We start from the raw sequence: 24,941 nt of genomic DNA, 5'->3' as shown, positions 1-24,941 counted from the left end.
GGAGTCACAGAACAATTATAAACATTTTTTTAAAAAAAATTTGATTTATATGCCGCCCTTCTCCGGAGACTCAGGGTAGCTTACAATGTGTTAAGCAATAGCCTTCATACTTTTGTATATTTATACAAAGTCAGCTTATTGCCCCCACAAACTGGGTCCTCAATTTACCTACCTTAGAAAGGATGGAAGGCTGAGTCAACCTTGAGCCTGGTGATATATATATATTGTACTTTTGGGATACTATTAATGTGCTTTGAAATAATAGAAAATACTTGTAGTTCGAGTTTTAGATTTTGGCAGTGGTTTGCTCTCCAAGCTTCTTTCAATTTAGTTTCTGAACATTTCGTTACCAGACTAGGTAACATCAGCAGCAGGAGTTTCTTGTCCTGTTCTCCTTAGTTTATAAAATCCTGCTGATGATATTACCTAGTCTGGTAACAAAACGTTCAGAAACTAAATCGAAACAAGCTTGAAGAGCAAACCACTGCCAAAAACTATTAATGTGCACTCAGAAATCTTTTGCTTGGAGGGTTGTTACTATGTTTACTATAGGCATTGGAAACAATGATTAAGAAAGAGGATATCCAAGATAATCCAGTGATATATTTGGTATAGACCAAATATAATCTGTCTGGTAGACCATATCACTAGCCTATAAAATGATACAAACAAAACTTTATTCTGCCTCCATTGCTGTATCAGTGATCTGACTTTAGGAATCTGTCTAGAGGCTACCATGGGTCTGAGTTGCATTTGGCCCGTGGGAGCTCATTGGTGTTTCTTCTTTTTTAGGAAACTGTGTTGGATTATTCCTCCTCATGATGGAGAGTAAAGAATAAACTTTGCTCCCTATAAAGTTGGGAAAAGTTAAGCAAGGATGATTCATATATAGATGGAGGGAACCTTGGGGATCTCTCTTTCACATATGGCTGGAAATGAATATAGTGAAAAGATCCTCATGAAGTATTGCATGCAACTATCATTTGTAGCTGGCAGAATAAACTTTCCTGTTGGTGTTTAAATTGTATACAATCGAATCCAAGTTTTTTTTTACTTCTTTTCTAGAAATAATGTGCCATTGACAAATTAGTTTGACTCTCATTGTAGAAGATACTAAGCGGCATCAGTATGCATCTAGTCTATTTTAAAACAATGTACATATATTGCTTTGGCATTGTTTCCAAACTAGTTTGTGAATCTCTTAGAATGAGGCACACTTTAGCTATTCTGCATATACAAAATCTAAGAAACTCATAGAATATCATCTCCAGAGATCTTTCTATTTTTTGATCTTTAAATTTAATTAGGATCTATAGAATCACATTTAACTTTTATACAAAAGAATAACTGAATCTCTGTTTGGAGATTTTGTGAAGGTAAATGCAGGAGATTAGGTTATTTCATGGCATCTTTGAAACTTTGTAGGCCTGCTCTCTGTTCACATATATTGTATGGAAACATATGTATATCATAAAGATGGTGATTATGTAATGGAGACAGCTAATGAAAATAAATGATAAACAGCAAGAAACAGGGCTCCATTTTCTTACAGGAATGGAGACAACAGAAAAATGTTTTTAACAAAGGACTGGGGTAAGGGTGGGGATCACATTTCAGGACATTCTGACATGGCTTTTAGTTTCCACTTCCTTCTTCTCTGCTGCTGCAATGAAAAGTTTTTCAGATTTGCTGAAAGCAAGACTTCAATCGTTCTATTCGGCAAACAAAGGATAAACACTAACACATTTTTACCTCCATTTGAAGAAAAATAATCATTCTGGCCAAGTATAGAATATCCCTCCTCACAATGCAGTATCGATAACCCATTTTCAGTTGTACTAGAGTGGTAGGATATGGGCTTATACTCGAATGTTTACCTGGCTTTATCTAAGCCAAGTACCAGAATTGGGTTCACATTCATTATCAGGCTCAAGGTTAAAGACTCACAACCTCTTTTTATTGCACTCTCTCCTGCTGAACCCTTTTGTCCAGGAGTCTCTAGCCCTCTAGGAAAACAAACACATTGAATATTCAGAAAGCAGAGTGAAGGGTACTGCAAAAGCAAATATTTCATTTCAACTGAAAGCCCTGCACCAAGAAGAGCTGGTCAGGTAAATGTGAAGTCAGTTTTGCAAAGAGATGCTAACTCAAAGGGAGTAGTTGCTTTACTTAGTTGAAGTTGCAATTATGCAAAGGCAAGAGTGAGGTTCAATTAATTAACTATGATTTACCCTCCTTTTAAAATATGTTCAGCATATTAAAAATACTGAGGAATGCTTCTATTTTGCTAGCAGCCATAATACCTTGGGCATATCCTGATAGAGAACTCAACCAGCACCATCACAAAGATACTGTAGTTATTGGAATTTTTGTCACCTGGTAGAGCCCAAGAGATTTTATTTTTGTGCCTGACGAGGAAGCATTGTTATCTATTCCACATTCAGAAACAAAGTGGACTAGCTGAAGAAATTTCAATACCAGCAAAAAAACTCAACATCTTTTAAGGTATATATTGTTTTAGAGGGGACAATATGGGCTGCTTGAGATTTGCACTTGTCCTTCATGAGAAAGGAATCCAGGTTGACACATACAATTTTGTCTTCAGGAGGACATGGCAGGCCTGACACTGCTACATGCCACACCTGCCAAGAAAAGTAGATGCCAACTAAGAGGGGTGATAGGGCAGGTCCTGGATTGGGGTGGCACTTTCTTAGTCAATCCACCAAAACACATAAGCAGTCTCCATGATGAAGATGGACTTGTTCTAGAAAATTATTCTACAATCTTCCCTAAATATTTGATCATGTTTTACAAGAAGAGAAAAAGTATGCCAAAGATAATTATTAAGGTTGCATATGCTTTGAAAAGAACTGTCAAGGTTCCAACTAATAAATCCAAGCAAATCAGAACTCTGAGACTAGAATCCTCCTCAAGGAACCTCTTTATTGAGTATATCTATCGGCATTGCTGTAGAGGAGTTCTTTGAGGAGGTTTCTTCAAGAAATTTCAGAGGTTTTTATACCTTCTGTGAGCCTCTGGGTAAGCATAGCAGCCTCCTGCTACCAATTAAAGCAGCTGTATCCTTTCTCGGATTTTTGAGCAAAGTCTGAAAAAAAGATGTTGCTTCTTCACATGAATGAGCCAACTCCTTTAGCAGAAATCTGAAAAAGGTGACTATTTAATTATTAGAAGACATACTATGCCCACAGTCACAGAGTTGGTGTATAAAACAGGGATAGTTCACCTACTTATCCAAGTTTTCCTTATATGTGCTAGAAAATGGGCATCTAATCATAAAAAATATCTATTTTGAACTCAGACTTTCTATTGGCGAGACTTTGGATAAAACACTTATTTTATTTTGCACATGAATCAGGATTTTATTTTTTTAAAACTGCATTCTAATTAGGTTGCAATCAGAGTTGCAACATATTTGAATCCTATCAATACCAAAATTCAGATTCATGTAATTTTTCAGTCTGTGAGCTCACATAGCAAAATAGGCCTTTGCATAATCAACAACTTTATTAAAAAACTTCATATCGTTTTTTTAAAAAAAGGTACTCTAATATAAACAATTCTTTATGAAGTGATACTTTTTAATACAATGTTGAAAATTAACAGCACAAGTATATTTGTTTTAAATGTTAGAATAGAGTGATGAATGAAATTAAATGAAAGATGCAAGATATGTAAGATATTTGAAAGATGCTCTGAGCTGCTAGGTAAAGTTAGTCTCCAATGCCAATGCAGCAAGTGTATCAAACACAGTAGCATTAATGTGCGAAGACAGAACATGCAGTTTCTGTTTCTTTTCTCTTTTTTAAAAAAAAAATTAAAATGACCCCTGGAATATATTATTAGCTAGTTGCATACACATAATATTTTTATTTTCTTTAATAATGTATGCTGCAGCTTGGAATAGTTTAGACTTTTTTTTTTTTTGTAATCCAGAGAAAGAATTTCAATATTCACTCCAGTGGATTACTGTCTGTGTGACAGGACTTTTCGATTCTTTTATTGCCCTTTGAAGTCTCTTAATCCTCTGCAGACCAACGGAAGGTGAAAAACTTCCTTCAACACCTTCTTTTTAGGAAAAACTGATCATTTGCAGGGAAGGTTCACTGGATCCCAGCCAAGATATCTATGGAGTTGTGTTTAATATAAGCCAACTGCAGTTTTCATCTATCAGTGTGTATTACTGATCTGTGTTCTGTTTATATTATAAAACAATAATTAAATTAATTAATTGTTTTAAAAAGTTCCAAAAAATGTTTTACTACCATCAAATAGAAAACTCTAGATGTATTTTATTTGAGACCATGATTGGTTTAAAATATTATAAAAGTTTAAAATATATCTAAATTATTACTTAAAGTGTGGTCCTGTACCCATGCATATCACAGAATAAGTCTCCTGAACTTTATAGGACTTATTGCTCAGTAAACATGCATAGGACTGCCCTGCCCTACAGGTAGTCCTCAATTTACAACAATTTGTTTAGTGACCGTTCCAAGTTACAGTGGCACTAAAAAAAGTAACTTATGACTGGTTTTCACACTTACAACCTTTGTAGCATACCTACAGTCACATGATCAAAACTGGGATTTTTTTAAAAAAACAGGCATATATTTATGACCGTTGCAATGTCCTGGAGTCATGTGTTCATCTTTTGTGAGCTTCTAACAAACAAAGTCAATGAGGAAGATTCACTTAACAACCGTGTTACTAATTTAACAACTGCAGTGATTCACTTAACCAAGCAAAAAAAGTTGTAAAATGGAGGAAAACTCACTTAACAACTGTCTTGCTTAGCAACAGGAATTTGGGGCTCAATTGTGGTTGTAAGTTGAGTATTGAGATCTTTAAAGCAAATCATCATGCATAATGGAGTAGATTAAAAAAAATTAAGCCACTGAAGATGAAAAATGTTCTTTATTCCCCGCATGAGTACCAATTTTGTAAAATGGAGAGAGGGGGAAAATCAGAATTTTCTCTTTCTTTGTTACGTACATCTTAGAAAAGTCTGTTTTTTATGCAAGAATTTTGAAAAAAGACACTAAAAAAAGACTTTAGACTGTTACACAGGACCAAGACTTTTCATATGCCATTTCCATCTCCAGATCATGTGACCAAAGGAGGCGTGACTTAGCTGAAGGTTCTGTCAGGTGATACTTGTCACTAAGTCTAAGCAGACACAACAAACCCAGCAAAGGAAAAGAGAGTACTTTGTGTGCATATTGCTTCCACTTTGCCCAAACTGTGGAGTACATAAAAATGTACTTTTCACTGGAGTTATGGGGAAGTTCTTTACATATTTATATAATAGTTAGCTATTTGTAAATGATTAAGTTACCTAATTAGGCTGGGATACCATTACTAAGTTTCAATCAAAGTCGCATTAAATAACTTTGGTTAATAAAAAAAAATAGGAAGTTTTTAACAGCTTAGAAGTTATGTAGGTTCCTACTATTTTACTGATATAAAAAAATCAAGCTCAGTGTAACAATTTGAAGTGCTCCTGGAGAAATGTAAAAGAAATTTGTGCAGTCAAAGAAGAAATATGAACATGCGAAGAACAGACCTATTCATTATAGGAGAAAATTGGTATTTATTCCATGGAAAGTAGTTACAGATAAGACATAATTTATCAGTGGAAATGAAGAGCTGTAGAAAGTAGTATACCAGTGTGCAAAACTATACCACTCATGTTAAAATGGAAGAGAGATGGGAAAGGGCACAGTGGCTCAGTCGTGTGACTTCTAGACAAATGAGCATCTCTGTATGCAGATGCAGTAAGAATACACACTCACGCCCAACCGCCGCAGCAGGTGTGCTGGTAGGAGAGGAAAGAGCATTGGATAACGAAACGTGGCTAGGGCTAGAAATATTGGTTACATCCTGGTTCTGGCTTGTGACGGAGGATTGTCTCCTGAGAGCTCCCTGAAAGGAAGTGCCACTCTTGAAAGTATTGACTACTTCGATCTGTAATGGAGGAAAGAATGAGACAAGTTGCTTGAGGAATGGACATAACTTTGCAACTGACAGGAGCTGTATTTTCTAATACTATTCAGCTGCTTCCCACAAAAATCATTTCAATCTTCAGAGCCAAAAATAATGAAAACGTCTTTTAAGATTTAGAGCACACAGTTTCTATTCAAAAGAGAATCGTGCAATATCACCACTGCTAGCGTTGATTTATAATAGCAGATTTGTGGCTTAAAAAGAAATGTGTGGTGGGCACATTTTCCTGCTGTCCTTGGACTTTGCTGGCTCCGTCACAAAGTGCTATAAATTCAAGCCATTCAGGCACACTGCATCTGCAGACATTAATTATTTTTATATCTATCAGGAGATCAATTTTATTCACTAGGAGGAAAAAATATTAAAACACTTCCAATTTCATATAACAAATGATATACTTTAGAGTAGCTCAGCAATGTAATTCTATGAATGTCTATCCCCAAATAGGTTCTTTTTATTTTCAGTCACAGCTTACTGTTTATAGGATTGCATAATAGCATGTAAGATAGAACAATCTTTCAAATGTGATTATCTTATGATATTTGATCTCAGCTCCTATAATCTATGGCCAACAGAGCTGCATATGCTGGTTGCTGGGAACTGAAAACCAACAAGGCTGGAAGGCACCAGACCAGGGAAGAATATAATAATACATCTATTGATTTATTAAGACCATAATCAGTATCTTCCAATGAATAGATTAATTTCTATAAGATAAACATTTGCAAACCTAACTTCCCATAGATTTTAACTACAAGAAAAATAAAGTCTGGAATTATTTGGATTAAAAAATTATGAAAGTGATTCCTACATCCAATTTCCCAGTTCAAGATCTATACATCTTGATGTTTATAAGAAAATATTATCTAACCTAGATAAATAAGATGATTCAAAAAATTAATTTGCCACTTGTAGGTTTCAGCTGCGGTAGCTGCCTCCATAAACCCCAAGGTGCAATCAGTTACAAATTTTGAATTGGCTATGAATCACCATGTGGTTTTTTGGTTCTCTTTCTGTTAGATATCACTTGTGCGATAAAAGGGATAATATTACTCTTCCTTCCTATAGAGTTATAGGATTATAATTACAAATAATAATAATTATTATTATTACAATTACAATGAATAAAGGCATGGAAAGCATTTGTAACAAATGAAACAACTATATGTGAAAAGGCAACTAGAGGTTCAAGAACTGCAATACCACAACTTTTTTTTTGCCCCTCTCAAAGATATGCTAAAAATCAGAGATATTTATCACCATGTTTAGACATGAAACATACAGAAACTGTAATGTAAGTATTAAAATAGGGTGACATCATTAAAAAAAATTATCTTACCAAATCCAGAATCAAAACAAATCAAGCAGATAAAAAAAAATCAAAATAATTCCATCTACTTTGCATCAATGTTCTGTCCCAACATTATATCCATTGCCCATGCTGGCATTGTACAAAGTTTAAGACAAAAAGGCAAACAATAAAAAGAGTAAAATCAAAATATAGAAAAAATAATAGCTTGAATTTTTCACATTGAATTTTGAATGGGAAGGAGAACAAAGGGGCCAGGGTAAAAAGATTGGACAATTCTTTTTAAATTCCTATTGAATATATAGTCTTGCAAATATGCCTTTGTACCGTAAGTATGAGACCTGTTTAATCACTTCCACTCCCTTGCACCAATGTTGACATCAGTGGTGTCCACAGCAAAATGACAACTCATATGTGATGGTGGAGTCATGTAAATGCTACATTATGTCTTGCATTCATAAGAAGAGGGATTTGCATGATTACATCATCACCTAATTGTCATCATTTGCTATCTATCCACTGGATATCCATGATTTCTTTAAAATAGATGTACGCTCCCCTTTCCCAAGCATTTGCTAGCGAATCTCGTTTTGCATCTCAGGAAAAGAAATGTTTCAGCTGCCATTCAATCTAGGAAGCCAGAAGATATTCTCTAACTCTTGGGTGGGAGCAAACCTCTTTTCTGTTGCAGATTGCTTCTGACATGAGCAATTTTTAGTATGAATTAAGTTACGGTAATCTGAACCATTCAGTCATGCTCCAAAATGTTTACCTCTCACAACCCAAGAAGAATAATTCCTGCAAAATAGTGTTGTATGAACATGGGGTTATATTTTGTTGTAGTGATTTTTAGTTAGACCTACTTAATCAATTTAACAATCCAGCAACTCTCCCGTTTGAAAAATGAAAATATGTTATTGAAAATTTTAAAGAGAATAAAACAAGTTTGTCATTACAATTACTTATTTGATGCTCTGTGTGTATCAAATAAGTAATATAGCATCTAAAATGACTTTAAAAGAGTTGATCCTCTATAGCTTATATTCTCAATATCTACATTGAGTATTTTTATCCTGATAATAGTTCTTTGTGCTTCATAACCGGATGTTAACATTATGGTTTATCCAAAAACTTAAGGGTCTGCTGTCATGCAGAGAATATCTGAAAACACAACTATATGAATGGAACTAAACATACTGTCGAGTGTCAAACATACAATATTTTAGATGTTATCAACATGAATTATATTAATCAAGACAATCTTGTACAATGTTTTATGGTTGATTCATGACTCAGCTGGTTTATTACTTCAAATTACAATAGAAAAGCTAATTTACACAAAGGGACACATGAATGAACACCATGCACCATGCACTATGGAATGGGTTTGGCTCATTTGCTTCCTTAATATTACCTAAATAAAATAATATTCTTAAATTAGAATTAAGTACATTTTCTGGATTAAACTATTCTAATCCAGGATCATGACACACTCTCCAATATTGCCACACTCAGGCAATATTTTGGAATCTGTGTTAAGAAATTGCTATGAATGGAACATGGTGAAACCGCAAATAATTGACTCCACCTATCTTTCAGATTTAAAAGAAATGCCTTATAACTAAAGATTAAAAATATCTGCATTTATTATTTTTGAAGAATAATTATTGTCCAACTTTAATTAGCTTTCTTCTGGGAAAGCAGCTAAAGCTACATTATTGAGTCTATTTATAGTCTCAAGTAGACTATAAGTCTACTTAAGTAGATCATCAAATTGTGTGGACTCTCTAGCCAGCAAAAATGACCTAGACATAGTTGGATTTAGCCCAACAGGACTGATATTTTGTTTATGGCTAAAATAACTGCCTTATAGTCTCCAGACTATAGAAGAGAAATTTGTTTCTTCTCTCTCAACTCTGTAGAAATATCCTAGAAAACCCCATAAAAATGGGATTTCCTGAAACTGTGTCCACTTCACAGCCACCAGAACATATTGGCTACGGCACAATTTTATCAATCATCCAAAACTTTATTCAAATCAATGTAGGACAGAAATCTCTATTTACACATATCATACAAAAAAAATTCAATGTCACTATTAAGAAACATAATGATCCGCAACTTCCTCTGAGCAAATATCCTCTGAATCTGAGCCCCCCGACTCAGATTTATGGCAAGAACAAACATTCTTGAGGGTACACAAGAACAAAATCAAATTAAAAGATGGAGGAAGGAGACCTCAACAAGGAATAATGTTAAAGGAGGATATGGCTGAAGAATCTGATCTTTCTTATACTATTTGGAGGACCCTGAATAGATTAAGAGTTGGAGTGCCTAAGTGTGAAACCAAGATGCTCAGGTGGAGGTTCTTAGTGGATAACAACATATTGTGTGAATGTGGAGAGACACACAGCCCGGCTCATCTGCTGATATATCAGCTACTATCAGAAACATGTACCGATAATGACTTATTTTTGGACAACAACAAAGCCAAGAAGGTGGCTTCATTCTGGCAGTTTAAAGTTTGATCTAGACATGGAAGAAGAAAAAAAATCTCTTTCAACTGGGCAAATTAAGGCAGATCAAATAACAGCACCTACTATATTAACCCACCAGATCTGCACTTATTCTATATTGTCATATTCCATCGCTGTATTTCTGGGTATGTTTATGAGAAAGATAAGCTGAATTGCTACTTTCTTGAAAATATAATAAAATGATTTCTTTGTTTTAAAAATCTATACAAATCCTACAAGTGAAAAATATAGGTGGAGAAGGGGAATTGTTCTTTGATCCAACAGTCCATTCTCTTCTGTTTTTTGTGGATTTTTTTGGTAAGTTCTATGGAAGAGATGGAATAAAACTGAGATTGAGAAGATCAGAGATTTATCTCTGTCAACCTCATCTTTTCCCACAGTATGAGGAAAAGCAAAGGAATATGTGTCCAATTATTTTACCTTCCCTCTCTTCAAAATATGTCTAGTACATTAAATAATACAAAGAATGTGGAGAGGTGCTCTAGCTTCTCCAGAGGCCATAAAGCTTTGGATGATGTCAATAAATCTCTATCATAACACAGCAAGGTTTCCTAATCACTTCTTGTTAACTCGTAAATGAGTTAACAATATATATATTCCAGTGTGTACACCAAAAGTATTTTTAAAACTTGTTCAAAATTATTCATTGATTGCAAATTAACACAAAAAGAGAAGGGTAGAAAGTAGTGAGGGATTATTGTAAATTATATAGCTAAAATTCCTACCACAATGTATCTACATCTAAGTAAAAAGAGAAGTGTCTTGGTTAGCAAGAAAGCATAATTATTGTTTATTTTCGTTGAAACAGTTAAGAAGAGAAGAATTTTCCATGGATCATGAAGATAAAGACATACAAAAGAACTAAAGGCTATTTTTAAATCTACGAGAGGAACTAAGTGGAGAGTTGGCTCTTTGTTGTTTACACTCACCACAACCAGAAAGACATCCTGAGAGAAATCTCAACAGACAACAGTCCTCCTGCAACCATCAGGAAGAAAATAAGCCACATTTAGAGGAAACTCAAGGTAGATAATAGCCTCTCCCTGGGAATACATTTTGAAAAAAACCTTTCCTAAAAATTGCTAGTAAATTACTGATTTAATTTAAGTTAGCAGCTTTTTATTGACTTACTAAGTAATGTAGATTTATCTTCCCATGTATTGCTCTCCATCTAATACTAACTTCTCTTGTTTTTAATTTCTATAGACAGCAACAAACTGAGTGCACTGGGCTGATGTGAATTTTATTTTCTACCATATATATTCCTTCTTTAAAAATGAGGCTATCACAGTACAAAATGAGGCTGCACTTACTGTAACACAGCTTAACATGGTCCGCAGAAATGAAGCTTCTGCGATGGAGTCACTTAACCTAAAATCATGTTTTGACCTTACAAACATTCATTCCTTCATGGCATTTTAATGTGCTTTTTCAAAAATGTTTGTTTTTAGTGCTAACTCTATACTTTCTCTGCAATGACAAGAATCCTGTACAGAAACAGAGAAATCAATTATTTGAATATATATATATTGAGATATGATAGTGCAGTTTGCTAAAAAGTTTGTTATAATATTTATTCCATACATGTCTGTATATTTTTACCCATTCACATGTAATGCTGATGCAGTGTTTTTTCCCTTATTTTTTATAAAACTATTATATAACAAATCAGTGGAACATAAAACCTTAAGCCAACAAAAAGGCAGCAATATAAAAACATGTGGAAAATGTTTTCTTAGCCTATGTAGTTTACTGTAGTTTACTATGTACTTCACTGACATACTTTTTAGAGTCTAAAAATATAGCTCACAATCGAAAAATTGAGAATGTGTTACTTGAAAAATGAAAATAGATTGGAGAAACACACTGTTTAGAACTATAATATTCTGACTTTATGCAAGCCATAATTACATAGTAATGTATATAGGACCTGTTACAATAACTTCCAGAAAAATAAAGGCAAAAATCAATAAAGAACGTGTTGGCCAGTACTGAACTAATATTCTAACTGAGGATGATGGAATTAAAAGTGCAATATACCTGAAGAATTGGGAATGATTGATTTAAGGCTATAGTTTGCATCTGCATGGTTATTGTTATTGTTATTGTCATTCGTCTCCTGGAAAATATTTTTTTCCAACATACCTGAGTTTGGATTCTATTAAGCCCTCTGAACCAGAGGATTTGTCCACGGCGAAGTTCCCTCTCTGCATGATCAATCTCTTCTACATCTTCACTCATCTCCTCTTCAGGCACTTCTTCTTTTAATGTAAGCCCTCCTGCTTCCTTTAGAAATTTTAACCTACTGGTTGGGATGGTTGCAATGACCTAAAATAAACATTATAATTATGCCAAGAGACAAAGTTTGCAGAGAGGAGATTAAAATTTAAAATTTACAGCATACAATTCTTTTCCTTAGAAAAAGAATTGATACATAGTGACTCAACTGAGAAATCATATTAGCCTGAAAGCCTTTAAAGAAGACTTCTCCATCTTAATCCCCTTTAATGAATTAGGAATAGAGCACAGTGGATTAGGGTAAGGCTACATTTGGGTTAAATGACTGAGAACCAACATCCCTTTGGGATAAATGCTTGCAGATGCCCAGTGAAAAAAGTGAGTGTCCATCATTACTAGCTTCCACAAAGGTGCAGGGGGATTGTAATTCTCTTTCTCCCTCTCTCTTTCTCTCTCCTTCTCTCTCTCTCTCTCCCCCACTCTCTTTTCCCCCTCCCTCCCTCCATCTCTCTATTTTTATTAGAAAATGCTAAATTAAAAAAGAAATCAGGATCAATGCCAAACAGAGTTGGGCGAGGCCTACCCATTGCTACTCATTCCTACCCACATTTCATACTCTCCCTTGTAGGCATGGGAAGGTAAAAAGTAAAAGTGAAAGAAAGTGGCATGGAATTCTAAGAGAAGCCATTTTGTTGATCACATGGTTGGCTTTGGGAATTACCATCTAGGAATCCTTCATTTACTGAATGAACCATTGTATCTATGTCAGGGGTGAAATCTAAAATTTTTCCCTATTGGTTCTGTGGGCGTGGCTTGGTGGGGGGTGTCCTGTGTCTGAGTGGGCATGGCCAACTCGATGTCACTCACAGCCATGCCCACTCAGTCACAAGACCCCCTTCCACCAAGCCATGCCACAGAACCCGGTAGGAAAACTTTTTAAATTTCTTTCTCCCACGGCTCCGCCCACCCGCCCCATTCCCCAGGCTCCTACTGCTCACCTTTCTCCTGTAGCTGGCTGTCAGGGAAGGCAAGCACCCAAAAGGTACCGGAGTCGCTCACTCTCCTTCTTGAATGAGCCGCTCTGGTACACACGTTGGTTGCGCAAGCGCACAGTTTATTTAATTCAGCGGCAGGTTGGATGTGCGCTTGCGCAGCCGGCGCATGGAGCAGAGCAGCTCAATCAAGAAGGAGAGTGAGCGACTCTGGTACCTTTTGGGTACTTGCCTTCCCTGACAGCCAGCCGCCAGAGAAAGGTGAGCAGTAGGAGTCGGAGAATGCACCATTCCTCAACTCTGGCCTTGCCGCAGAGCCGCTGCCTGCTCGCCCTTCACCACGTGGCTCTGCCCACTTGCCCCATTCCCCGGAGTCAGGGAATGCACCATTCCCAGACTCCTACTGGTCATCTTTCTCCCGCGGCTGGCTGTCAGGGAGGGCAAGCGCCCAAAAGGTAGCGGAGTCGCTCACTCTCCTTCTTGAATGAGCCACTCTGGTCCACGCGCCGGCTGCGCAAGTGCACACCCAACCTGCCACTGAATTATATAAACGATGTGCGCTTGTGCAGCTGGCTCATTTAAGAAGGTACCGACTCCGGTACCTTTTGGGCGCTTGCCTTCCCTGACAGCCAGCCGCGGGAGAAAGGTGAGCAGTAGGAGTCCAGGAATGGTGCATTCCCCGAGTCCAGGGAATGGGGCAGGTGGGCAGGTGGGCAGAGCCTCCAGTTGCCATTGCTACTGGTTCTCCAAACCACCGGCCATCATTGCTACCTACTTGCCCGAGCCGGTCTGAACAGGGAGCATTTCACCCCTGATCTGTGTAATCTATGAATCCCATCCATGATCTGAGCAATACTTCAAATTTAGTCTCAAAAGAAGGACTTGGAAGCATAAATATAGCACTGTTTGCAACACTTTAAAGTAATTGCATCTTTCCTGAGATTTTGTGACCCAGGAAAGGGTATGTTGGCTTTAAGGTGTGTTAGACAATGCTACAGTTGTGCCCCTGCATTCTCTAAAGCATTAGTTTTGGAAACTGGAAAGCCTAATTCAGTTCTTTTTTTTTGTTTGTTTGTTTCAAGATTTTTATTTTATTTTACGTATACAGTACATATCAATGCATGAACAGTGTGGCATCTGGGTGTCATAACCAGCTTATATATTTTTAATAATAATATAAATTTATATTAAGTTGTAGTTTATCATTATTTAATTATTCCATGTTTTAATATATTGCTCTAATGTCACTCACGATATTATTTGATCATACATAATAATACCGCCATTCAATTTCTAAGCTTCCCTCTTGTTTTCCCTCTACTTCTTTTGTATTATTATGTAAAAATGTATACACTAATATTCCCCTTTTCTCTTATTTCTATCTCTATTCTAATTTTTAATCATGTCACCCTTTTATTAAAAGACATCTTCTTTCTATCCAACATCTCTCGCCCACTTTGGTGCTTTGAATCCTATTCATTTTTAACTTACCTCCCATATTTCACTCTTTACATCTATTTGTATTGAGATACAATCATTCATCATTTCATTTATTCAGTGTTTCAATACACAATTCTAATACCAATCCCAATATTATTTAGGCATGTTCTTTCATTATTTAATTGCTCAATGTTTCAATATATTATTCCAATGCCAATCACAATATTATTAAAACATATTTAATAATACATCAGTCAATCTCTAGTTTTCCCATTTTATTATTACTTTTATTCCATTATATAAATGTATGTACTGTATATACAAATGTTTCCCCCTTTTCTTATTTCTACCTAACTTCTAATCATGCCACCATTCTAAAAAAGAAGGGAAAGAAAGAGAAAAAGAAAAGCAAATCAAAACAACAAAAAAAGGAGAAACCCTTTCCTTTCTATCCATCATCTCTTGCCCGCTTCAGCATTTAATTGCTATGCTTTTTTTGACTTGGCTCCCATATTCCTCTCTTGGATCTTTATCTCTGTCTGCATCTACTTCTTGGCTATTCAATCTAAGTATTTCTCCCATTTCTCCACTGCCTAGCTTCCAAAGTATCTCCCCAAACCCCTATCTTCCATTCAAAAGTATCTTCCTGTACTTTTCAACCCTCTTAAAATATCCCCCCACCCACCCGGTTTAATTCATCAATCACTCTTATTTTTATTATTAATTCCTCCTTGTCTTCTTCTTTTGTTCGCTGGTTCTTCGGTTCTATCTTTTCCTCCATTCCTTCTGTTAGCTCCTCCTTTTTCTGAGCATCTAGATCTTTACTCATTATCCGTCATATAGTATTTTCCATTTTTCCCATAATCTCCTTAAATCCTTTCTCCATGATGTCCTTTGTGCTTTGGAAAATCAATGGCATCTCCTTTAAAGTTCTGCTAATTTCTTCCTTATGAAGCATCTTATTTTGTTTTAAGAATCCCACTTTTGTCCAGTAGTCCAAGAACAATTTATTCACACCTTAAACTGCCATTCAAGAAGTACACTAATCACAGTTCATTGTATCCCATAGGAAATCAATCAGTTCCATTTAAATAGTCCCAGAAGTTATCAAAAGCCTCTTTACGTCCCTTTTACCGGTTCAATCTTCTAGTACAACATTCAGGGGTCACTTTAATTAAATAACTTCCTTGTTCTCATATTTGAATCTTCAGTAGTCATGGGGTAGTTAGGTATAACCCAGTAAATATTTTCACAATCCTTCATATAAGTGTTCCCAGACTTGTATATTTTCCTTTCGTCAGCAGGTGGTGCTCTCAATTTAAATTTCAGTGTTGCCACTAGTCAGTCTAATTTTAGTTATTTTGATTGTAATTGTAATTCAATTATAGAAGCAGGATAAGTTTTTTAAGTAAATAATTCTAGCATTTTAAAATGCCTTCCCATTACCACATCTTCCCAGTTTAAGAATCCAATTTTCTGTATTTTTAGAAATGTATTGTTTTTCTCTCTTTAGAGGTCTTTTCCTTCTGGTCTGGTATTTTTCTCAGAATGCTTAATTGCCACTTTAACAAGCAATTCTGAGCAGATAGTTCTAAATTGTTCCTTGGGGTTAGGTTTTAAGTAAAAAAGAATCCTTTCCCCCAGTTCCAGTCACTGTTCACCTACTTCACTCCAGCACCAGTCTCAGCTGTTCCTCGGTTGTCCCAGCTTTGTGGCAGCCATCTTTTGGCTGCCTCTTCTCACCATGGCTGAGAGGGAAAAAGAACCCCAGGTCAGACAGGAGAATTGCAACTCTCCGCAACCTCACAGGGCACCCCTCTTTGCTTCACCACCCCTACAGGGCAGCTTTGGTTCCTTTCAGAGCCCACCAACGGAGAGAACTCAGCATGGGAGCACAGAAACTCGATCTTCGTGTCCGATCTTGCCATGATATCAATTGGATGTCAATTCTTCTTGGTGGTCCAAAAGATACACCAGATTCTTGTTGCCAGATCTCCCCATAGTCTCACTAGAGTCTTTACGGAATGTTGAACCAGCAGAAATCTTATCTTTCATGCAGATGTGCTCAGAATTAGGGATGGGTTTCAAAGTAGAAATATGAGCCTTGCAGGTCCTTAACATTAGCAGAGAAGTGTTTTTCAATATATTCTAGACAACTTCTTTGAATGCTTTGCACAGCCTTGATTACTGCCGTAACAATTACCCAGGATGTAAGTAACCGTCCTGAAGAAAACTTCTTATTCCAAGAATATATATATTTAATCTAAAAAATATAAATGATTTTCTAATGAATATAAAGAAAATGGTCCTTACCTGCCCCCATACAAGTTCACCTAATCCAATAAATACACACCACATCCATTGGTCAAGTTCCAAAGGAGAACAACTAAAAGGTTTTCCACCAAATTGTACAATTACTATCTACAGAAGGAAAAGAATAAAATAAAATATGCATTTACTAACAGAGTCACAAATCCTGTTCTTGTATTTCCTTAAAGAAAATAATACCAGCATGCTTTTGGGCCAATAAAATAGAACAAATACATTATTGATAAGCTACAGCCTATACCTGCATACAAACAATTACCCTGTCTGAAACATCCTCACAATCAACAAGAAACAAAGGACAATGAAGGAGACAGACTCAACAACAAACCCAGATGTCTAATTTACCCCAATCTACAACAACAGCACCAACACAAATCCCAACAAATACACACATATGATTCGAGATGGCTTCACATACTCTTCCTCTAATGTGATATATTTATATTTGCTGTCATGTTGTATGCCACCCAGTCACATAGTTTGAATTGAGTGGCCTTATTTATCTGTGTAATAAATAAATAAATAAAGTAAATCAATCAATCAACACAACTCTCCTCCCACTATGAAAAAAAGACATACAGCAGATGAAGCCCCAAAAGAAATAAATTGATGGGCAAAAATAAGGAATGCTCAAATTTATATAAAGAACTTTAATAATGACCAAATTAGCAATAGATTTATACAATGTCTTTAGGCTTTTTTTAAAAGACTATAATATAGGATGAAAGTGTGAAAAAGAGAAAATTTGTATGGTGAAGCATGCAAATAATATCTGGCTGTTTTAGCATTGTCAAATAGATTACCTGTACAGCGAATGTACCCAATACAATAGTGCAAAATATAGGGTTTCTAAAGATGCCATCAAAAACATTCCTTTCACCATGGATTTTGCGGGCATTGATTTCATTAAATAGTTGCATCATGACGAAAGTATTGAAGATGATGGTGTAGTGCTCAGAAGGTGGAGAGTGGAGTGGTGCGTTTCTGCCACTATCAATCGTGAACATTTTTTCACCTGTTCAAAGCAGAAAATAAACAGAATTTAAAAATATCATTTGAAGTTTCAATTCAGGATATAATTTGTTCACAGCTCATCAATCATGTTTTATGAGGTCATTTAGATAACGATCACCACAAAATTCTGAAACAAACTATCTGTATGCTATAGTCTACAGTTTCCAAGGTGGAAGTTTTTAAAATACAATTTGTCTCAGATGAGCAGGACTACCATAATTATCTCTAATTAATTTGGATCATAAGCTTCCTAACAGACAGGAAGCAGCAGGTGAAGCTAGGCAAAATCACGTCTGATACCTGTACAATTAGCACAGGAGGTCCCCAAGGCTGTGTGCTCTCTCCACTTCTCTTCTTTCTATACACCAATGACTGCATCTCAAAAGATCCCTCTGTTCTGGCTTCCTGCCTGGCTCCGCAGCTTTGAAGACGCTCTTTTTTGAGCGCCCATTCTCTGGTTCTGTAAAAGCCCCAGAACAGCCGAAAAACTGCTGTCTGGAGGCTTGGAACCCTCTCCCCGGGCAAAGGGGAGAGAGAAGAGTCAACAGGCGGGGGTAGAGCCCCCCTAAGTGCGCTAGGAGAAATCCTGGGGCGCAAAGGGTGTGGGCTCCCTACTGAAGCCTGTCAAGCCACTCCGGACCAGAAACGACTCCGCTGAAGCGGAGCTAGAAGCTGCGACCAGAATCTGCAGAAAAATCAACAGGGGGGATTTTTAACATCTTTACTTTGATCGCAGACGGAGCAAATCAGGAGAAAACAAAAGGAAATTTGCAAGTAACACTTTAACTCCGCTTTAATATGCAGAAAATGGCGCCTGAGGGCGGGAGGAGAGAAACTACCAGGGGAAGCGCTTGTTAAGGCTTGTTAACACTTTACAGCTACTGGATTACACCCTAAGAGAAAGTTTTAAAGGGGAAGCGTCCATGGAAAGAATTTGGTATTGAGGAAAAGAATTTGGTTCTGATTTTAACTAAAATCTGGTCTTTATACTGTGTGGAAAAAAGTTGAATTGTTGTCCTGATAGCTGGATAAATACAAAGTAGCTGAAATATGGCTGACAACAGGGCTGGTGAATCAGCAAATTCCCAAGCCGTGACTGTCCAGGCTTTTCAAGAACTTCTAGACTTTTTTACTTCAGCCCTGCTGAATACAATCGAAAGGGCTTTTTCAAAAAATAGCTTGGGAAATTATAAGCAGGAAATTATTCAGAAGAATTTGTTTTTGGAAGATCAGGAGATGGACAGGATTAAGAGATTGGCTGGTACAGCTGAAACAAAGGATTTGGTGGACGTTTCCATTCCAATGACAGAAAAGCAACAAATAGTTTCTTTATTGCAAGCTGGCAATCTTTATGGCAACAAATTTTGGCTATATGGACAAAGAAATGGATTGAATGATTATACAAACCAGAAGAGACGAGATGAGGATTTTAAATTAGAAAATCTGACTTCAAGAAGAGAGCGAGTATTTCAGAAACATCAACCTCAAATCACTATTTTAAAAGTTTCCAAAATAAAACTGGGGGGATTGTTGAAAGAACTTATTAAAAAAGAGAATTGGAAAAAATACAAAAAGAAGTGAAGAACAGAAGATTAAGAGGATATTCTCCTGTGGATTTTGAAATTGGCAACGGGCAAATATGTGTTTTAATGGTATTAAAAGATTTTTAAAATGTTTAACATAAGGTTATATTATTCTACAAGATATATGAGATAAATTGTATAAGCTTTTAGGATGTCTAACCCTTTGAAGCGAAGAGGATTAATGTTAAACTCAGAATTTTATTGTAAACTGATAATTAGTTTTGGATAGTTAAGGGTTGTTCTTTTAAAAGTTAGAGGTATTAAGATGGTTAATTGAAAAATTGAAAGATACTCTCCTATAGATTCTGAAATTTATATTTGGTAAATAAGTGTTTTAAAGGTATTAAGAGATTTTTAAAATGCTTAACATTAGACTATATTATTTTAAAAGATATATGAGATAAAATGTGCAAGATTTTAAGATGAAAATTTTTTTTCTGGTATAGAAATGGAATTTATTCATGATTTTTATTGTTTGTAAGACTGCTAAAGTATCGGATTATGCATTAAGAAAAAGGTTTTTTTTCTTTTTTTTCTATATAAGTAGGAAGAATGAATTTAATTTAATTGGTATTGAGAATTTATAAAAGGGAGGTTGTTGAATTGGAGCAAAGGGAGTTAAAGAACATGTGGGAGCTTTGAACTTTATAATTTGTTAGTTTATTTTAGCATATGTTTGTTAGATGCTATACCCTGTGTTTGCTCTGGGAAGTCAGGGGTGGGGTGGGGAGGGGGGGGTAAGGGAGTGGGGGGAAATGATGATTAGAGAAAGGTCTTAGCAGAAGAAAGTGTATTCTAGAATATAGGAGTTGCTCAGATACTAAAGGAGGAAAATATTTCACAGCAAAGAAGTTAGAAAGGAGAGAGGAGGAGGGGGTAGGAAGAGGAGAGGGAGGGAGAGGAGAGGAGAAAGGGAAGGGAAGGGGACAGGAGTAGGAGTGAAGGCGAGAAGGGGGAAAAGAAGAGAGAAGTGGGGGAAAGGGAAAGGAAGTAGGATGAGGTGGGAGAAGAGGTAGGAGGGAAGAGGAGGGAGGGAAGGAGGAGGAGAAGAAGGTTTGTTGTGGAATGAGGGAAGAAGGAGAAGAGCAACTCCGAATATAATTAAAATGTTTTATTTTAATGCTTTCTTTAAGGGAAACATATATATGGAGGATTTCTTATGTATAAGAAAATGTATAATTTATGTGGGGAAGGGGAAGGGTGGGGGGGAGAAAATTGTTTGTATTTCTTATAAAACTTTTTAATAAAAAAAAAAAGATCCCTCTGTTAAAATACTGAAGTTTGCAGATGATACAACAGTGATTGGTCTCATTCGAGACAACAACGAATCTGCATACAGACAGGAGGTTGAACAACTAGCCTTATGGTACAACCAGAACAATCTTGAACTAAATACACTCAAAACCATAGAAATGGTGGTAGATTTTAGGAGAAACCCTCCTATACTACCACCTCTTACAATACTAGACAACACAGTATCAACAGTAGAGTTTCTAGGTTCTATCATATCTCAAGACTTAAAATGGACACCTAACATCAAAAACATCATCAAAAAAGCACAACAAAGAATGTTCTTTTTGCGCCAACTCAGGAAGCTCAAACTGCCCAAAGAGCTGCTGATCTAGTTCTACAGAGGAATTATTGAGTCTGTCATCTGCATCTCTATAAACTGTCTGGTTTGGCTCGGCAAACAAACAAGACAGACACAGACTTCAACGGATAATTAGAACTGCAGAAAAAACAATTGCTACCAACCTGCCTTCCATTGAGGAATCTGTATACTGCATGAGTCAAAAAGAAGGCTGTGAAAATATTTACAGACCTCTCACATCCTGGACATAAATTGTTTCAACTTCTACCCTCAAAACGAAGCTATAGGGCTCTGCACACCAGAACAACTAGACACAAGGACATTTTTTCCCCGAATGCCCTAAACCACTAATTCCCACAACACTGTCAAATTAACTACTAAGACTGTATTACTATTCTTCTTCTTATCCTTACTAGTACCTATTGCTTCCCACTTATGGCTATATCCATGTTGTTTGTATCTTTACAACTTATGTTGTTTTTATTTTTTCCTGCTAAGATTTGATTGCTTATTAGTATCCTATGACTATTACTAAGTGTTGCATGTTACGATTCCTGACGAATATATATATATATATATATTTATGTAGATTGAGAGCATATGCACCAAAGTCTGTTCTGTTCTGTTCTATTCTACTACGGTATCCAATCTATTCACTTAGAACCAAGTGTTTCCTTAGGAATTTCAGCGGTGCAACTGAAATTCCTTTTGGGCAAGTTTGGGGAAGAGTAAAAATAGGAATAAAACCAGGGCCTCAAAGGTGTCTATTTCCACTTCTACCCTTAAAAAAGCCTCTTCCCCAAAAAAGTCTAGAAAAATCTTCTAGAAAAATCCAGACGATTCTGCCCCTTCCAGTTATATTACTCCATCATGAAAGCTCCTGCTGCCCTCTGGAAAAAAAATTGGCTCCCCATCACTGATAGGTTACTTGCTCATCCTTTACACCTAATGGAAAATGTTTAGTGTATTATGTAACTACAGGCTTTGCAGGTGACCAACCCAGGATCCAATCTGGGTTGGTCACCAGGACCAGAGATTTTGTCTTCTGAGCTTTTGGACTCGTGCTACAAGCTACAAGCTTTATCATACATGAAACATAATGCAACCTAATTGAACATATGACTAAAAACCTGAAGATAAGCCTCTAAATATTTTAAATCAAACAAAACACTCAACTAATTAAATGCTTTGCTAGATGAAAGGACTATTAAACAGTGAAATTGCCAAGACACAAAACAAGCCTTGTGTAAAATGGTGAACAGATTTCAATAGCTATCTGAATACATGGAGAAGATTTGACTCCACAATTTGATAATATGTACTATCAGTTGTTTTCTTTACAAGCTCCTTCACTGAACAGATAGTTTTCACTTTATAATAGTTCGTTTAGTGACAAAATTACAACAGGAATGATAAATATGGCTTATAACAGATTTTCACACTTATGACAATTGCAAAATCCCCATGGTCACCTGATCCAAATTTGGATGCATGGCAACTGGTTCATATTTATGATGCTTGTAGCGTCCCGGGGCCATCTGATCAAATTTTATGACCATGTGACAAAGTCAATGGGGAAGCCAGATTCAGTTAATAACTATGTTATTAACTTAATCTGCAATGATTCACTTAACAATGGTGGAAAGAAAGGTCATAAAATGGGACAAAACTCACTTAACAAAGGTCTCACTTAGCAACATAAATTTTGGGTTCAGTTGTGGTCATAGGTTGAGGACTACCTGTACTACCAGTTGTTTTCTTTCACCAGCTCTTCACCTTTGTTGAGCCAATACATTAATTAGTAAAACAAATAAAACAAAGGATAGAATTAAAATTGCATTGAAACAATAAAATTTTATGCATTCATAAAATCATAGAGATACTCAATAAAATGAAAAGAATGACCGCGATGGCTTTAACTTCTTCAACTTCCAACATGGTTAACATATCTGCTGAGAAGAAAATTTGTTTTTAGGCTTTTATAGGTTTTTTGTTTTTGTATTTATGAAATAGAGGTTCATTTTCTCTCATTTGCATTATCATTTTGCAATGGCTGGATAATGAACGCTGAGTGAAAATGAAATGTGTAAGTTGGCTTTGGTATAGAACAGGGGTGTCAAACTCACGGCATCATGGTAGTGTCACATGACATATCAGGACTTTTTTCCCTTTCACTTCACTAAACTGGGTGTGGGCGTGGCCAGGGCATGACACATCCGGCTTTCAGGCTGGGAGTTTGACAGCCCTGGTATAGAAGGTTCCAAACCATACCCCCTGATTGTTTTTATAGTTTTGTTTGCAGCTGAAGTGATAATATTGCAGCTGGATGCGTCTAGTCAACAGAAACATTTATCAGATTTTCAAGACATAGGTTGGGTCTGTCAGTAAAATGAGGTGTTGAAGGTGGTAGGAAATTATGATTCTCCATCTTAAATATATGAAGATAAGGCAGAAATATAAAAGGTTAAATTCACTGGAATTCTAGGAAAACTGTTTCATCATCCCATCAAGTGAAAGATTAGGAAACCAGGTGTTAAAAGTTAAGATAATGGTCAGGTTCTTTCTTAAAACCCAAGAAATTGTGTTTGAATTGACCTGTGACTTGATCACAAGGATCACATGGAATTGAGGTCAGACTTGTTTATCACTGAAATATATCCTTCCCTGCCATGGCAACCAAGATTATGTTTCTTTTCTTTTTCCTGCCATTGCCACTGAGCTGCCCTTTGCAGAAAAGGTTAGGATTAGAGTTTTGGGAGAAGTCAGAGCTGAGGAACAGGCCCATCCCCTCAGCCTAGCTTTCCAAAGCCGACTCTTCTTTGCATGTATTTTTAGCTACTATTGTCCTATATTTTCTTGACTCTTCAGCTTTTTATATTTTGTGGTACAAAACAAAACAGAAAAAAAAAAACCCTTACACATGTTACTGTGTGAAATATATACATGATTAGATTTAGTTTGGGCCCAGAATATGTTTTGAAACAGAAAAAAAAAAAATTAACTCAATTTGTACAGTACAGTCAGCATTGTGAATCCATTTTAAACTTCTGGGAATACAGTTATTCTCTCACTATACTCAAAAATTCATTAACTAAAAAACTAGTTTTCAAACTTAAGAAGGAAGAAAATTCAATCATCAATCATTATAATGTATTTAGGGGAGAATATTAACTGTATAAGGTGCATTGAGTTACCGTAATTGGATGATCATATAAATGTGTTTAATGCATAAATAAATCTGAAAATTCATCTCTTCTACTGTAGTTTTTATATTAGTGTTGAATTGTGAAATCATGGCAGTAAGTCTGGAAAAACCATGTAAACAGGTAGTCCTTGACTTACAACCAATTTGTTTAGTATCTGTTTGAAGTTGCAACAGCACTGAAAAAAGTGACTTACAACCGATCCTTACCCTTATGACCACCATAGCATCCTCACAGCACGTGATCATTATCTGGACACTTGGCAACCTGTATGTATTTATGATGGCTGCAGCATCCAGGGGTCAAATGATCACCATTTGCAACCTTTCCAGCTGGCTTCTGACAAGCAAAGTCATTGGTGGAAGCCAGATTTGCCATGTGACCATGTGATTCTGTTATGGCTACATCTCACCTGTCCAAGCTTCATCAGCTGACAGCCTAACATTAGCATGGGGGTGGGGGGGAGAGGAAATTACCTTAACAATTTCACTTAACAACTGTAGTGGCTCATTTAACAATCACTGAAAAAAAAAAGGTCATAAACTGGGCTTGACACACTTAAAAACTGCCTTGCCACCTACATAAATTCTGATCTCTATTGTGGTTATAAATCAAGTACTACCTATGCAGGCACTCTCAGATTATACAAGGATTCTCTTCGATAAATCCTTGTGTAATCCAA

The 24,941-nt window shown here is 36.2% G+C and overlaps 1 protein-coding gene across 18 annotated transcripts in view; it reads right to left on the bottom strand.

The window, feature by feature from the left end:
* ATP2B2 (ATPase plasma membrane Ca2+ transporting 2) overlaps positions 1-24,941 on the bottom strand; it is a 364,247-nt gene that overhangs the window by 3,528 nt on the left and 335,778 nt on the right. For 12 of the 18 annotated variants that reach the window (XM_087887774.1, XM_034438425.3, XM_034438436.3 and 9 more), the window contains 3 exons: positions 17,672-17,883; positions 16,854-16,961; positions 12,016-12,198 (listed from right to left, as the gene is read on the bottom strand). In XM_087887774.1, the coding sequence (XP_087743900.1) occupies positions 12,016-12,198; positions 16,854-16,961; positions 17,672-17,883 (503 nt within the window). Of the gene's footprint in view, positions 1-1,950; positions 2,007-5,813; positions 5,986-12,015; positions 12,199-16,853; positions 16,962-17,671; positions 17,884-24,941 lie in introns of all 18 variants that reach the window. The other 6 variants (XM_060688372.2, XM_060688375.2, XM_060688376.2 and 3 more) reach the window with 3 other exon arrangements.

Source organism: Pantherophis guttatus, chromosome 2 (genome assembly GCF_059756535.1).
Source record: "Pantherophis guttatus breed Tessera chromosome 2, ASM5975653v1, whole genome shotgun sequence".
NCBI classification, from domain to species: Eukaryota; Metazoa; Chordata; class Lepidosauria; order Squamata; family Colubridae; genus Pantherophis; species Pantherophis guttatus.
The sequence above is the reverse complement of the archived record's forward strand: the minus strand, read 5'-3'. Positions and strand labels throughout refer to the sequence as shown.